Consider the following 15,553-nt stretch of genomic DNA (forward strand, 5'->3'; position numbering starts at 1 on the left):
GAGTTCACAAATAGAAAGTGCAGGTCTCAGATCTTTCCTTTTTTCGTTTGGCAACTTATCTAGTTAACTGGCTTACCAATTCAAATTGTTTGAAAAATGTCTTCAGTAATTATGAAAAAGATTTAGGATAAACATCACTTGATAATATAATAAAAGTGATTAAGTCACAAATCAAACTACATTAATAAAGTAGAAACAATCTTCACATGGTCCACTTGAAAAATATGATATAGCCCAGTAGAGTAACCTTACCCCTACCTTTGAACACATTACTACTATCGATGGATTCAACGAGTCCTCGGTCCCAAGCAAATTGATTAAATGCCTATATAATAAATTCATAGAGAAGAAAATATTTGTGTTTCATTTACTTTGATTTGATGTATATTTGGTCAGTATCTAGTAACCACATTTGACTGTATTAGAATTTAGAAACACCAAACTAAGCCAATAATAAAGAGGAATGTAAATCTAAAAACCAGAAAACAAAAACAAGAGATGACTATATTATGGTTACATTTGAGCTAATTTATATACCTAAGTTCATCTTTATGTCAAATCAAGGTAAAAAGAGCAATTATCAAGGATAGTGTAAAATCAACTTTTAGCTTGGTTGGTGTTTGCTGAGGTAGGTGATTGTCCTTTGGGAGGGATCTTAGATTGCATCACTCGTAGCTCGTTGGCAATCTCGGTGAAGTTAGGCCTCTCCGATGGTTCGGCTGACCAACATCGCTCCATGAGTGACTTCCAATCTGAGTCGCAGGACTCGGGCACAGGAGGTCGAAGCGTATTACTAACGATACCACCTGCATTGGGCTCAGTCGTCAATACCCACACCGGGCTAGTTGCCTTAGTACAGCATTTGGACGAATATTTGATTGAAGTTGAAAAAGAGTGTTTGGAAGTCGTTACCAATTATAGCCCCGTAGTGCAATTCGGCATATGGTTCTTCTCCGGTAAGAAGTTCCCACAGTACAATTCCAAAGGAGAATACGTCGACCTACAAACACCAGCAGTAAAGTATGCGTTAACACGCAGATAAGATGATGAAATTGTTACTTTTTATCGATACCTTCTCAGAGACGAGACTGCTGCTTCCATTGAGAAGTTCAGGTGCCATCCAGGGGAGAGTTCCTCGTACACCGCCTGAGATTAGTGTTTGACATTTCACTTTGGATAGCCCCAAATCACCAACCTAAAACAAGAAGGATAGATTTAAAGTCGATAACAAAGTGAAACAGACGATAATATGGCTGGGAGCTTTTACGACTAGCAATGAATGGGCTGCTTTCATTATAAGGGTTATGCACAAGATCAGAGATGAGACTGAATATTCAGCATGTATGCTAGGCATTGTAATTCTTGACGAATACACGGGGCACTGCCATTTTTCTTCACAGGAGAAGTGGAGGGAAAGAAGATTACAAGGCTAAAGCGTAAATGAAGCAGGGTTCACTTATCAGTATAAGTAAGACGGCGAAAACCTAAAAGCAACCATGAATGTGGATTTTGATGTACGCAAGAAATGAAAAGAGATTAGTCAGACGAATAACAATAACAATCAAAATAAGAACACTACGGATGATAATAGTGATGTGTTATGATGGTGCTACGACCAATGCCATAGATGGCAGCAGTGACACGAGCCGTGGATCACTACTGCCAAAGCCTTGAAGGTGAAAAGCGTAGAAAAGGCCACGCCCTTCAGGATATATAAGCGCAGAGCATATACAATGCTAGCTTTAGTAAGAAAAGCAGAGACTTATACGTAATGCAGGAAAAAAGTAGTACAAACCAAAAATAGTTGAAAAACTGTAATCATATATAAAAGAAAATCATATGAGTCATATTTAAAAACCATCTTTAACTTAGATTAGATTCAACAATGCATAAAGATTTATAACTTGCTATACCAAACTTCAATTTCTGGTCACCAAACATATTTACCAATAACATCTTTTAAGCCAAGGGTCAATCGGCAACAGCCTCTTTACCCCACAAAGGTAGAGGGGTAAGGTCTACATACATCTTACTCTCCCCAGAACCCACCTGTATGAATATACTGTGTATGTTGTTGTTGTTGTTGTTGTAGTATCTTTTAATAATTAATATATCACTTTCCCGACAATACCTATTGTTCAAGTCTCTTGCTCTTCAAAACAAATCCACAAGACAGAGAAGCAAATGCCTTAGCCCTTGAATGCATGCATCAAAGCAAATGCCTAAACAAGGTAAAACACGTAGTACATTTGAGGACGATGTACTAAGGTAAGATCTCTATGGAGTGTATACATTAAAGAGGTGCTAGGACACTAGCATTTTTCTTTGAAGTAATAATTCTACTGACAACCCCAACCAACAAGCGGTACCACAAAGTTATGATTCTTGATTATTCTCACACAATCATCCATGTTAACCAGAAACTCATGGGTGCACCAAATGTCATTAAAAGAAGGTTAGTTCCTCTAATTTTTGATAAGTATGATTTTCATCTTTTCTCACAGAACAGTTGTGGAGAATGCTTGCAAGCCTATGAAAGAATATGAAATGGGTAAAGCCAGGTAGCATTAAAGGGGTCCTGAACTTTTGGAACAGTGATGACAATGCAACAGCCCAGCTTGCATTTGGTGGACAGTGTGGAAAGACAGAAATCAGAGGTGTTCTGAAGATAAGAAGAACGATCGGCACAAGCTAAAGATGAATTGCCTAACCCTATTTTATTTTTGGGGTAAGCAAAATATTTTACTACAAACAGCAAGACATTTTTGATGTTTTAGACTACTTGTAAGAAACTGCCTTGCTAGGGGAATCTTTTGATAGCTTGTAAATACTTTTGAAGGGGACTGCATTTCTTTGATGTAGTCTATGTTGCTCGGACTCTTCCAAAAAGTCATTGGGTGCTTGTCGGATCCTTCAAAAAGCAGTGCATTTTTGAAGGATTTAACACGGGCACATTTTTGGAGAGTCCGAGCCACTTAGGACCTGTGAATATATAGACAAACTGTTATCATCATCAACAATAGTATGATTTTCGTCCGGATTTTACTAAGATTGATGGTCAATTAGGCTTTACTCAAGGTGCATCTTTACAAACAAATAGAGAGAAACGCCTCAAAAGGTCTTGATAAGTAGTACAGAGTAGGATTTACGAAAAGGCTTTGGACCATATTGATCGCTATCTTTATATGTGATGATGTATCCGGACCACCTTGTGCGCACCTTGACTATTTTATTGGTTATCTATTATCTCCCACCAGTACTAGTACCATTAATAGCATGTATGGCCAAGCTTCTAAAATCAACTTATTTAAAAAGTGCAGGGTGGCTGAAATGGAGCCTCGCTTCAAGAATCTCGTGCGATAAGAAGGTGTCTCCTAAGCTTAAAGGCAAGTTCTACAAAGTGGCAGTCCGACCGGCAATGTTGTATAGAGCGACGTGTTAGCCAGTCAAGAACTCCCACATCTAAAAGTTGAAGGTGCAGAGATATGGATGCTGGGATAGGTGTGTGGACTTACTAGGAGAGATAAAGTTAGAAATGAGTAAAGTTAGAAATGAGATTATTCGAGAGAAGGTGAGAGTGGCTTCCGTGGAAGACAAGTTGCAAGAAGTGAGGTTGAGATGGTTCAAGCATGTGATGAGGAGGTGCACGGATGCCCCAATACGGAGGTGTGAGAGGTTGGCTATGGATGGCTTCGGGCGGAGTACAACTAGGCTGAAGAAATACTGGAGGGAGGTGATAAGACATGACATGACGCAGTTACAGCTTACGAAAAACATGACCTTTGATAGGATGGTGTGGAGGATGCGAGTTAGGATAGAGGGTTGGTGGATAGGAGTGTCTCCTTACTGGTAGGAAGGAGTACTTTGTTTATAGTAATGCCTTTAGTCGTAGTGTTATGCATGTCATGCAGTATCTTGATCGCGGTGTTTTGGTGATGTTAGTGATTTCGGATAAATAGTTCATAGTATTACTCTATGGGGGTCTCGTTACTTTCATTATCTAGTGGGGTGTGTTATCCCATTTTGTTGTTTTTATGTTTTTTTGTTTGTTATATTGTTATTTGTCCTGAGCAGGTCTATAGAAAACAACCTCTACTTCATCTGAGGTGGTAGTATGGACTGCATACATTTTAACCTCCCCAAACCCCACTTTGTGGGAATACACTGGGTATGTTGTTGTTGTTATTGTTGTTGCTTTTTTTTCATAACTACTTGTGGTAAGAAACAGTGTGTTTGGCCAATAAATTTAAAGAGCACTTTTGAGTAGCAAGTTGTGTTTGGCCAAACTTTTAAAACTATTTATAAGTATATTTTTCTCCAAAGTGCTTTTAGGGAAAGCTACATTTTTTAGCTTATGAAAAACTGTTTTTTTCACTCCTCAGAAGCACTTATTTTCTTCCATAAGTGTGGTCAACACCTCAATTTTTTAAAATAAGCACTTCTGAGGAAAAACAAGCTTGGTCAAACAGGCAACAACTCTTTCCACAATGGCTTATAACTCTATCCACAATGGCTTATAGGCGAATTGAAAGAAATCACGTAGTGTTTTTGCCTCAACTGAAATTTGAAGACATCATACTTCTCCAATCACTTCATTAACCACCGGGCCATACTTGTATTGCCCGCTCTTTTTCATTGATTGTATTGACTACTCTAAAAAAGAATTTCTAGAGAGTCCTCCCCGTCAACTATAGGTGCAATGGAATCTAGTTTGGAATTTGGCTAACGTGAGAGCAAGGGTATCTTCAAAAGAAAATACTCCCTCCGTCCCATTTTATGTGTCACCATTTGACCGGGCACGGAGTTTAAGAAATAAAAAGAGACTTTGATGTTTTTTACCAAATTGTCCTTCATTAAAACAATGTACTATTATTATTTTTAATCAAGCGGGCCCTTATAAGTGGGACCAATAAGGGTAAAAGTGTAATTGTGTTTTTAAATAGTTACCAAATAAGGAAAGGTAACAGTTTTTTCTGGGACGGACAAAAAAGGAAATGATGACACATAAAATGGGACGGAGGGAGTAATTGTTTTTGATGAATTAATAAGAATTTCCTTGTTGGCATCACGAAGATGCGGAATACAACAAAAGTTAGGAAAATGACAATGCATCTTCCGAAGAAAATAACTACACTACATAAGCATTTTCATAGTATAATCAGTAGTTTCTACTTACAAGGAACCATCAAAGTGATGTCAGCCGGATTTTCCATCCAAAATAGCAACAAATTTACCCAAAGATGGCCTAACTTAAAACACTAAGGACTTTCAAAAGTTAAAGCTAAATGCATGGGAAAAGAATCTATGGAAACCTGAATTTTCTTGGATCCAAATATAAAAACTTGGTTTCTCTCTTTTCTACAAGCGTGGTGTACAAGCCAGCTCTCACATACCTCGATTAATTCCACGGGCTTCATGCTACCTCCTACAGTACATGTACCCTTGTCCCCCAAGGCTTGGAGAAATAGGGAGAAATCACCTAGCGTTTTGCCTCCACTGGATCTAAACATAGAGAACTTGGTTTCTCTCGTGAGGTCCTAATACCTTAAAATGGCCTAGTACTTTAGCACAAATCAAAATGTCGTCACCATGATGGATACAAGTACAGGCATTAAATAAGTGCCTTACATCCATAGATATGAAAATTCTTCACATAACCACAATCCTTTAGGAAAACACCGAAAGAAAAAAGACAATGGATACATCTAACAATTTCAAGATCCTAATGTCAATAAAGATTTAAGTAAGGTCTAATGTTACCAGTGTCAAAAAATTCAAGTAAGGTCCATTTACATCCAGCAAAGGTTATTCTTAATAAATGATTTTTTTATATGCGTAACTATTTGAACTGAGCAAATTTATGAAATTGTATTCCTCTATGTCTAGAAGAGTAACATGACTGGTCTAAGCGACTAAAACAATAAATAGAGAAAATTGGATAAGCTGGATTGTTTTGGTATTGTTTCGGTAAAGATAGTGACAATGGACATGCCTAAGCACAATTGAGTATGTCACCTAAAACATAAAGCCTCATTAGCTCGAGTATAGAGTAATCTTTCCCCATTTTGCTCAGGCGTATCTGAAGTCCTAAACTAACAACAACATACCCAATATTTCCCACAAAGTGGGGTCTGGGGAGGGTAAAATGTACGCAATTCATACCACTACCTCAGAAGCAAGGTAGAGAGGTGGTTTCCAAAAGACCCCCCCGGCTCAAGACAAAAACAATCTAGATATAATAAGCACAAGAAACAATAGGTAGAAACAAACATCAAATACAACCAAGAATAAGCCTACCACAAAGTATACTACACTCTACCTATCCGAAACAACATCAGCCTAAAGTCCTAAACTATGGAGGCATATTTGACACACTAGGAAATAAGATTTCATTCACAATCTAGATTTTCTAAAAGGAAGAAGTTCCTGAGTTGTTTTAAGTATTAACAACCTGCTTCTGATACATTTTAATAGTCCATACCTACCAAAGTTGGATGTAAAAGATAGTTGCAAGTTCTAAGACATCCACCCATCTGATTTACAAGCAACCAGTGCAATTACTAACCCCTCGTACAAATCATGCTTCCAAAATGAGAATTAGAGAGGGTGCCTACATCACCTATTATAGGTTTACTAAATAAGCAAGAAATCCACAAGGACCAGTGGCACAACGTTTGAAACTCGATGGAAAATGGACCAGTCCCTCTACCCTTCTCCACTTAAATACCAAACCTTAAGCTGCAAAAGGGTTCGAACCTCTTGCACATACTGTAGTTCTTTGATGAAAATGCACAGATGATATTATTATCATCTTTTTAGAAGTACCGCTGAATCTAGGTTCAGCAATAAGGTCGTTGAATTTAATCCACCTCAACACATCAGGTCATTTCATTTGACAGCTGAAGCACTCAGCTAATCTTGAACAAAACTCAGTGAATATGATACTCAAGTGTTAATGTCGAGGGAATGCAATAAAGTTCACAGAAGATCTTAGAAGTAATTCAATGTGATAGACCTTGTCCAAAACCTGGAGCGGGGTAGCCATACTATCATGGGTCGCCTTTCCCAGTAATTGTTTGGAGGGACATTTAATTTAGAAGGGAGCGAAACAGGTGCAGGAATGAACAGTGCCATTTTCTCAGGATGGGGTCCCACATGCTTTCTGACAAATGATATCAAGACTCAATTGCTCTCGATTACAGGATGAGCCATGAAATATTGAAAGGCAGGAAAAGGCAAAAAGTGAAGGATTTTCTTTCGGCACCATCTCAAGGCTGGCTATTATATCAAGATGTTCTACTACACCCATATGAAATGATGCACCGCATATGTTGTATCTCAAACCATAAAATACGATCCCTGCTTGCTATTTTTTTGAGGGAGATACAAAGTTAGCAATTTTAAACTATAATATAACTGCTTCAGTTCTTCGTGATATGTTAAGCTATAAATGCATCACCTCAAATGCAAAGAAGCCTCCAAGATCTAAATCCTTTTTAAAAAATTAGGTAAGACCTCCAAGATCTAAAATGTAATTCAATGAGAATGATGATCCGCAGCTTTGGGTGTGTCATAATTGGATATCAGATCACAAGGAATATTCAGTTATAAATGTCAAACTGTGATCTCTTTACATCTTCCAATGTAGTTTACCTGCCCCATTCTGGGATTAGAACTCCTATACTTAAAAAGACTTTTTATCTCAATCTCAATAGAAAATTATGCTTCCACTGCAGATTTCCAATTACTAAATACAGTAGGATGAGTATGTAACATCCAATTACTTTCTTTAGTTCAACGAAACACAGAACCAACTCAAATGTTATTAGATGATCTTTTACCAAAATAGGTTGAACAATCAACCATCAGCAATCTTCAACTTCTATCAGTGGATCTAACAGCGCATAAATCTTGAATTAGTCTTTTGTGTCAACATGTAATAGAATTTGTTAGACAAGGACTAACACTCCTTCCCTTGTTGAGATAGTCGGCTACAAAATCTTTAAACATTAATGCACATCTTTTTTTATCAACTGACGAATAAAAGCTAACCTTGCATATTGGACGGTGGGGATCACGCAGATTAACCAACAGATTGTCGCTTTTCAAGTCAAAGTGCACTATATTTTTCCCATGCAGATACTCCATTCCAAATGCAACATCCATGGCGATAATGAGGCGTTTCCGCTTATCCAAATTCCTAAAGACAGTACGCAATACTTTAGTCATCCATCTTTTATGTGTAACACCACAAATAGCATACAATTTTAATGTATGCACAAGAGTACTATAAGAGCTCAAATTGAAAATAATTAAATCAAACAGAAAGCTTTCTGATCCCGCAAAATTCAGGTGAAAGTCATGAAAAGAAACCTGCTCATCCTCAAAGTAACTACAGTAGAACCACCCTACCCTCATGGCATGCTGGAAAAGGCCATTTTAAAAAGGCAGAATACATCGCCAGGCCCCTCAACTTGGCGCCATCTTTCACTTAGGCACCTCAAGTGGACATTGGTCCTTTTTGGCACCTCAAGCGGCCTTCAAGTGTGTCACTTCGACACGTTTTGGTGAACCAGCAAAACAATACTATGTGCATGTGCTACACTCTCCAATGAGGTGGAAAGAGGTGGAAAGTGACAAATAAAATGCGGACATGTGTCATTTTTATCCAAATAATTTATAAATAATTAATTTAAATAAAAAAATACCCCCTCCCCCTAACCTACCCACCCCATTAGTCTTCTTCTTCAAACACCCCACCCACCCGCCACCCCCACCCCACCCACCCCACCATTCTTCTTCTTCAAACACCCCTCCCCCAACCCGCCACCCCTCACCCCACCCCACCCCACCAGTCTTTTCGTCAAACAGCCCACACACCGCGTCACCCCCACCCCGCCAGTCTTCTTCCCCTCTTTTATCTTCTTCAAAGACCCCGCACCCCCTCCCCTCCCCACCCCCGCACCTCAGTCATCTTCTTCCCCACTTTCCAACTCATAAAACCTCAGCTATTAAACTCCATTAACAAGCAAAAAGTACAACACCAATTGCCCAAAGTACAGGTAGACATGAAAATAAAATTACAACTTTATGACATAAATATCAACCCCAGAACCCAAAAATCACCAAATTCTTCAAGATTCCTCAACCCCACTTGCTAATTGACCAAACTTCAACAATTAAACTACATTAACAAGCAAAAAGTACAACCCCCGCCCCTCCCACAACCCCCAATCATCTTCTCCAAAAACCCGACCCCACCCCCTTGGCCCCTTCTCTATTTTTCAAATTTTTTTCATCGATTTTGCTTTGATTTTCAGTTTTTCACCATTGATTTTGCTTGGTTTATATTTTTTTTTCCATAGATTTAGCTCTATTTTTCATATTTTCTTCGTTGATTTTGCTTTGATTTTCAATTTTTTTTCATTGATTTTGCTTGGTTGCCAATTTTTCTTCTCGAATTTAGCTCCATTTAGCTCTTCAAACTTCATAAACATGGCTAACAAGCTTTCTTTCTTTTTTGGAATTCCTTTTGTGACACTAACTGGTATGTAGCTTCAATATCTTTGTATTCTGTATTGTTAAATTTTTAAAATTTATTTGTTTAAAAAGACATTTTTTATAAGTAATTAAAAAATATTGTTGGAGAATAATTTTTCTTCATCGATTTTCAGTTTTTCTTCATCAATTTAGCCTTTAATGATTAAAAAAATGGTGCTTATTATCTAATCTTTAAGAACCCCTAAATGTGTATATAAATTTCTATCAATAATTTTTAACATTAAATGAATTTAAGATCGATAAAAATGTGAAAGAAGTATAAATTGGGGGTGGGGGGTAATTTAAAAAAAATGATGTTTATTATCTAATTTTCACAAATCCCTAAATGCGTATATAAATTTCTCTCAACAATTTTTACCGTCAAATAAATTTAAGATTGACAAAAATGGTGGATAAAAAAGTGAAAGAAGTATAAATTAATGGGGTGAGTTAATATACTGTTTTTGGCAAGACGAACACGGAAATATGTATCTAATTTTTAAATATCTCCCAATAATTTTTACCATTAAATAAGCTTAAGATTGACAAAAATAATGGATAAAAATGAAGAAAAAGATATAAATTAATAGAGGTGAATTAATATATTGTTGGTGGGCCAACTTGGGCGCCACATCAGCCAAAAAAGGGTTGTAACGCTCTTTCATGGAGGTGTAATACACGCACCTTGCCAACTCAACAAAAGGTGCAAAAGTGACACACTTGTACGCTACTTGAGGTGCCAAAAAGGGCCAATGTCCACTTGAGGTGCCTAAGTGAAAGATGTCGCCAAGTTGAGGGGCCTGGCGATGTATTCTGCCTTTTAAAAATGACATGGCCATTAACCTACCACTACAGTAAAATTGCATGAAAACATGAATTTATACTGCTAAGTTGTTTAATCACGAAAACATCGTAAGCGTCAAACCTAAAGCACGTTTAACCCAAGATTCAGTTGTATAAAAAGCAGCCAAACTAAGTTAATTAATAACTAAGATTCCATTTCACACATCTGCATATGGAAGTAAAGATCAAATTACTAATAAATAAATACTCCATTTAATCCGTGCTAGCAAAAAAGAAAGATTACCTCTCATTCTTTTGTAAAGCATTTCTCAAGGACCCATTAACCATATATTCTGTAACAGTAGCCACTGAGCCACCGGGACCGTCTAGCACAACACCATAGAAGGCAACCACGTTTGGATGGTGCAAATCAGCAAGTTTGATGGCCTCATTCCAGAAATCAGCCCTCTAAATGAAAAAATAGCACAGCTAAAATATACATGAACAAAAGATGCAAGGATCTTGAATAAATTAGTTAAATTATCAGGTACAGGGAAAAAGACAGATACAAGAAGAAATTGAAAGAAGGGGAAAAACGACACCAACCATGCGCTCTTGTTCTGAAGCTTTCCCAGCAAAACACCTGTCGTTAATCCTTTTAATTGCAACATCAGTACCCCTCCACTTTCCATGATAAACAGTGCCAAATGTACCAGAACCCAATTCCCGAATCTCCTCGAGGTCATCATTCTTTATAATCTATTCACGAGAAGGCAATATTTTTTAAAAAAGACAGGAAAATGAAAAAATTGCGACGTAGCAGTGGCAGTAAAAGGTCAGTTCATTTTTCCAGTTAGGTATAACAAATTATGGAAATTGCACTGGACAAGAAATGTCGAACCTGCAAGCGCCCAATGCCATCTGATACAGGAAACCCAAAATTTGCTCTCTCTGGAAATTTAGTTTTAGTTTCCTGAACAGAGATTGCTAGCTATTAGCAAAAGACTGGCAAAGATAAGATATAAGAAACTGATTCTAAAGAACTTGCATAGAAGCAGCTGTTGTTTGTGTGAGAGAATTTAAGACCTCAAATTTATCCTTGGGGTCCTTTCCGGCATTAATGTTTTCAAATTCAGCATTCCGTTGACTTGAAGATGGTGACTCACTCCTCCCATGTGTGGACGGATCAGCATTAGATGGAGTTGATGAGTGAAGAACAGAAGCAGCGACGCCCTCAGCAACAGCCTGAAGTTCTTGTTTGATCATTTCCTCCTCTGAGCCTTCAATAGCAAATAGGAGAAAACAGTTAGGACTGCAAGAACATACTATGATCTACCAATACTAAATTCCAGAAAGAAGCAAATCGAAGCTTCTCACCTTTCTTGGACCATGATTGATCTGAACTGTAATCTGTATTACCTGAGGGAAGGTAAGCTCCATCCTCCAACCGAATCTGTGTTTGTAATCCACCACTAGTAATAGTTGGCAACTCACTATTGTCAAAACAATTCTCGCCAGAATAATCCTTGGTGCCAGCAGCTTCCTTTTTTAGCTGAAGTTTACTCGGTTTAGGAGGAGGGAAATGGGCATCATGTTGCAAATTCCATGGATCCTGGTAGCTATATAGAGAATTTGAATTCTCCTGTACAAATGGTGCAGTACTATCAAGAATGGCCATTTCAGCAGTTGTAGGACTCAACATTGGCTGGAAATGCTGAGCCCCGTCTTTCCATTCACCAATAGCTGGAGTTCTTTCTGTTGCATGGGCGGCAGTTAGATGGGTAGATTTTTCACCTGGGATCAAGTTCGGTTGGGCATGCACACCTGGATTTGTCATAACAGGATGCTGAGAGACTTCATACCCTTCTGCAGCCTGAAGGTTGTGCAAGAGACGATTCTCATTTGGAGAAACAGGTATTTCATTTGGATTCACGTTACTAGTAACCAACCCTGGATATCCCTCCATCCCACCAAACGGTTGTACTCTGTTACTCAAGATGTCTTCCCTTCTAAAGTAATCAACAGCTGGCTTCCTCTGCTCATTATTTGCTGAAATTTCAGCAGGGTTCATCAGGAGATTTTCTATCCTTCCCTCAATTTGCCTCAAATGGTTGTAAGCCGTTACAGATTCTACATCATTTTCTTTCGGAAGCATGGTAGGTACGGTTCCACTATAATTCTTGGGAGATTCACCACTTAAGTTATCCAGTGTTTGACCAGGCACGCCTCCAACCACAAGGTAATCACTATTGACTGGTTTGTTCACCGCAACTTCCTGTTTAACCTGATATTGTGATGGAACCAGAAGCTGCTCAGTGGCATTAACATGGCATGGTTGAGGAACAGCACCAACAAAAACTCCATAAGGTGATTGCTGCACCGTACTTGTTAACCCTATCACACCTTGGGGAACTGACACCTTTGGGTGCTCTGCGAACTCAGGTTTTTGAAGGTTTCTATCATATTCATGCTGTTTATCAACAGTTTGTGAGCCTCCAATTACCTCACCTTGGCCTTTTCCAACTCCATGATCCATCTGACCCCCAAATCTTTGCCCAACAGCAGCTCCCTCACCCAGGTTTCCTGTTGTAACAGCTTGGTAAATAGGCCGCCCCCTCTCATCCAACCTAAGGCTATGATGCACTGGATTAAAGTCAGATACTGTGCTTGCAGGACTCTCTCTTTGGTTTTGTGCTATTGAATCTGAGTGTGCATGAGGCAGCGACTTTTGACACATTAGACAGTCATCAAACCTAGGTGATGCCTCAGAACCAGTAACCAGTGGTTGAGGCACCTGACCTTCAGAAAGTGGCACCTGCACCTGCTGAGTCTGCGGAACCTGGTGCCATCCATAAGCTCCTCCAAGACCTGCAGGAGGGGCATGATGCTGATAGACACTATATCCTTGGTCAATAGGTAACTGCACAACTCTCTGCCCCAATGTTCCTTCTGCAGGATAATGTTCTAACCTAACATGTTGGGGCTGAATCTGTGAGGCAACCAGATTAGGATTCATACTGACATGGCCTGAAGGAGTCATTGTCATGTGAAGAGCAGGGACAAACTGCTGAGTCGAACCACCAGCAATTATATGCTGCTGATTGATTACTGGCCCAACCGTTCCCAAAAGCTGTCTTGGGAATCCCATTTGGGAAGGGATCTGAACATAATCTGTACGGCTTGCAGTCTCCCTCTGAGGATCCACATAAACTGGGACATATGGTGTAGTTCCTGGATAAGTCACTCCTGTTTGCTGCATATCATAACCCATTTGTTGCTGCTGTGCAGCAACAGGCATAACTTTCTCTAACCCGTGCTCCGGCTGAGCAGATACACTTGACACTGTACCAGGAACAACTAATGGAATGGTCACTGGAGCAACAGAAGCATCAGCATGAGCTGCGGGATGTGCATCTGGAGACACCAAACTGTAAACCGGTTCTTGAGAGGTAGCAGAAGTCCCACTAGGTGATAATGCGTCAAAAGAAGGTACAGCTCTAAGCTCCCCCTGACCATGACCTAAGCCATCCATAGCTTCAGAGCCACTAAATTCTGAATTCTGGGTGGAACCAGCACTAGCGTTACTCACTTTCCTAGCAAGACCAATACCACCAACTCCATTACTAATCCCATTCACTGCCTCGACATACCTCTGTCCACTATCTTGTAGATCTCCTAATTGCGCTACAACGGACGATTCAAGCTCTGAAGACGAAAAAAGAAACACCCTCAATTTAGCAGACCCATCTGACGCTCTTTCAACCAACTTTTCATACTCATCCATCATATTTTCAAGATCTTCTGAACAAGAAACGGTCACAAGTGCATCAAGATCCTCATCAGGCAACTGGTACTTAATCGTCACATCCTGCCCATAAGTATCTACCATCTTGCGAACCAGCTCCGCAAAACTCACATCCCTCCTAACACTAATAATTCTAGTCTGTCCACCTACATATCTCAATGCCCCATCACTCGGCCTCGGGATTATCCTCCCACCAAAACTACACAAAAACTTAACTTTCCTCCCTGACACCGAACCATCACCACCACCATCATCGGTAGCACGCTCAGACGCATTACTACCAACCCTTCCCCCGGAATTCAAATTATGCGACAACCCACTACCCGAATTCACAACACCAACACTCACAACACCCGGTGGCTGCGAACCAACAACCTGTGGGACCCACCCAGCTGCCACCGAACCCGCATTATTAGCATATCCTAAACCTACAAACCCTCCATCAGCTACAGTAGCAGGATAATAAACCCCTTGTATAGTTCCAGGACTACCTCCAACATCCCGGGTCGGGTTACCATAAAACCCCTCAACGGGTCGACCCGATTCTTCTGCCACTGTCCTAACAATATTCAATGGCCTCAAATCTTTAGGTATTGAACTTTGTTCAAAAGCCATAATCTTTACAAATCAAGATTCAATTTTTTTTACCACCAAAACCCAAAATTACTATTTCTACATTAAACAAATACAAAAACCAAGAACCCCAAATTACTAAAAATAGCAACTTTGAACTAAAAATTACCTCAATAAACCCTAATGGGGTTCACCCAAATACAAGAAAATCAAAAGGGGTTTTCAAGAAACATATGTATTCAGTAACCAAACAACATCTAACTGAAAAATTACCTCCAAGAAAGTAGTGGATAACAAGAAGAAGAAGAAGAACAGCACTTTCTTGCTAATTTCTATATTTGTATAGCTGAGATACCAAAAAAAAATATACAAATTCCCTTATAATTTTTTAAAATCATTTTTTTTTTCTGAAATTTTTTGCAGAAAAATATGAGTGGGTCGCTATCAAAATTCTAGAAATGGAAGAGGAAGGTGCCTATGATTTTGATTTTGATTTTTATTTTTATTTTTTATTTCTTGAAAAAAAAATTAGCAGAAAGATATTAAAGAAATTGAAATTTGAGAGAAAGAGAAGATAATAGGGGGAAAGGGCACGTGGAAGACTGCATGCAGAAGTGTTTCAATTTTGCAAAATTTAGTCAATTTGGGGAAGGATCTAATTAAGGAAGGATCTAAAAGCAATTTTTTTTTTTTAAAGAAAAAAAGTTGAAAGCAACACTTTAAAAAGAGAAAATGATCAAATACCCCCACTTTTGTCCCAAATTTCAACTACACATTTATACTTTGAAAGGTCCTATGATCCCCTAAACTATTTTAAAATGAAATTATTATCTCCAAATTATTTTAAAGTGG

General features: G+C 38.9%; 1 protein-coding gene across 2 annotated transcripts; it reads right to left on the bottom strand.

Moving 5' to 3' along the window:
• Positions 1 to 343: 343 nt before the first annotated feature.
• LOC107877681 lies at positions 344 to 15,322 on the bottom strand. Of its 2 annotated transcripts, none has more exons than XM_016724371.2 (9): positions 11,743 to 15,322; positions 11,410 to 11,603; positions 11,225 to 11,296; positions 10,930 to 11,082; positions 10,628 to 10,791; positions 8,053 to 8,200; positions 1,073 to 1,195; positions 913 to 1,000; positions 344 to 806 (listed from the first exon to the last, which is right to left on the bottom strand). In XM_016724371.2, exons 1-9 carry the CDS (start codon positions 14,741 to 14,743, stop codon positions 598 to 600), a joined length of 4,152 nt encoding a protein of 1,383 aa, XP_016579857.1. In that variant the 5' UTR covers positions 14,744 to 15,322; the 3' UTR covers positions 344 to 597. The 2 variants fall into 2 exon arrangements, with proteins under 2 accessions (XP_016579857.1, XP_016579856.1); XM_016724370.2 differs by having other exon boundaries at positions 11,701 to 15,321.
• Between the last annotated feature and the right edge of the window lie 231 nt (positions 15,323 to 15,553).

Source organism: Capsicum annuum, chromosome 7, assembly GCF_002878395.1.
Source record: "Capsicum annuum cultivar UCD-10X-F1 chromosome 7, UCD10Xv1.1, whole genome shotgun sequence".
Classification (NCBI taxonomy): domain Eukaryota; kingdom Viridiplantae; phylum Streptophyta; class Magnoliopsida; order Solanales; family Solanaceae; genus Capsicum; species Capsicum annuum.

Excerpts from the sequence above, each read along its gene's own strand:
- LOC107877681 (XM_016724370.2), bottom strand. The coding sequence starts at position 14,743 with ATGGCTTTTGAACAAAGTTCAATACCTAAAGATTTGAGGCCATTGAAT. Across the intron at positions 11,083-11,224 it reads ATGGCATTGGGCGCTTGCAG|ATTATAAAGAATGATGACCT; the intron begins GTTCGACATTTC and ends TCTCGTGAATAG. Across the intron at positions 1,001-1,072 it reads GCAGTCTCGTCTCTGAGAAG|GTCGACGTATTCTCCTTTGG; the intron begins GTATCGATAAAA and ends TGGTGTTTGTAG.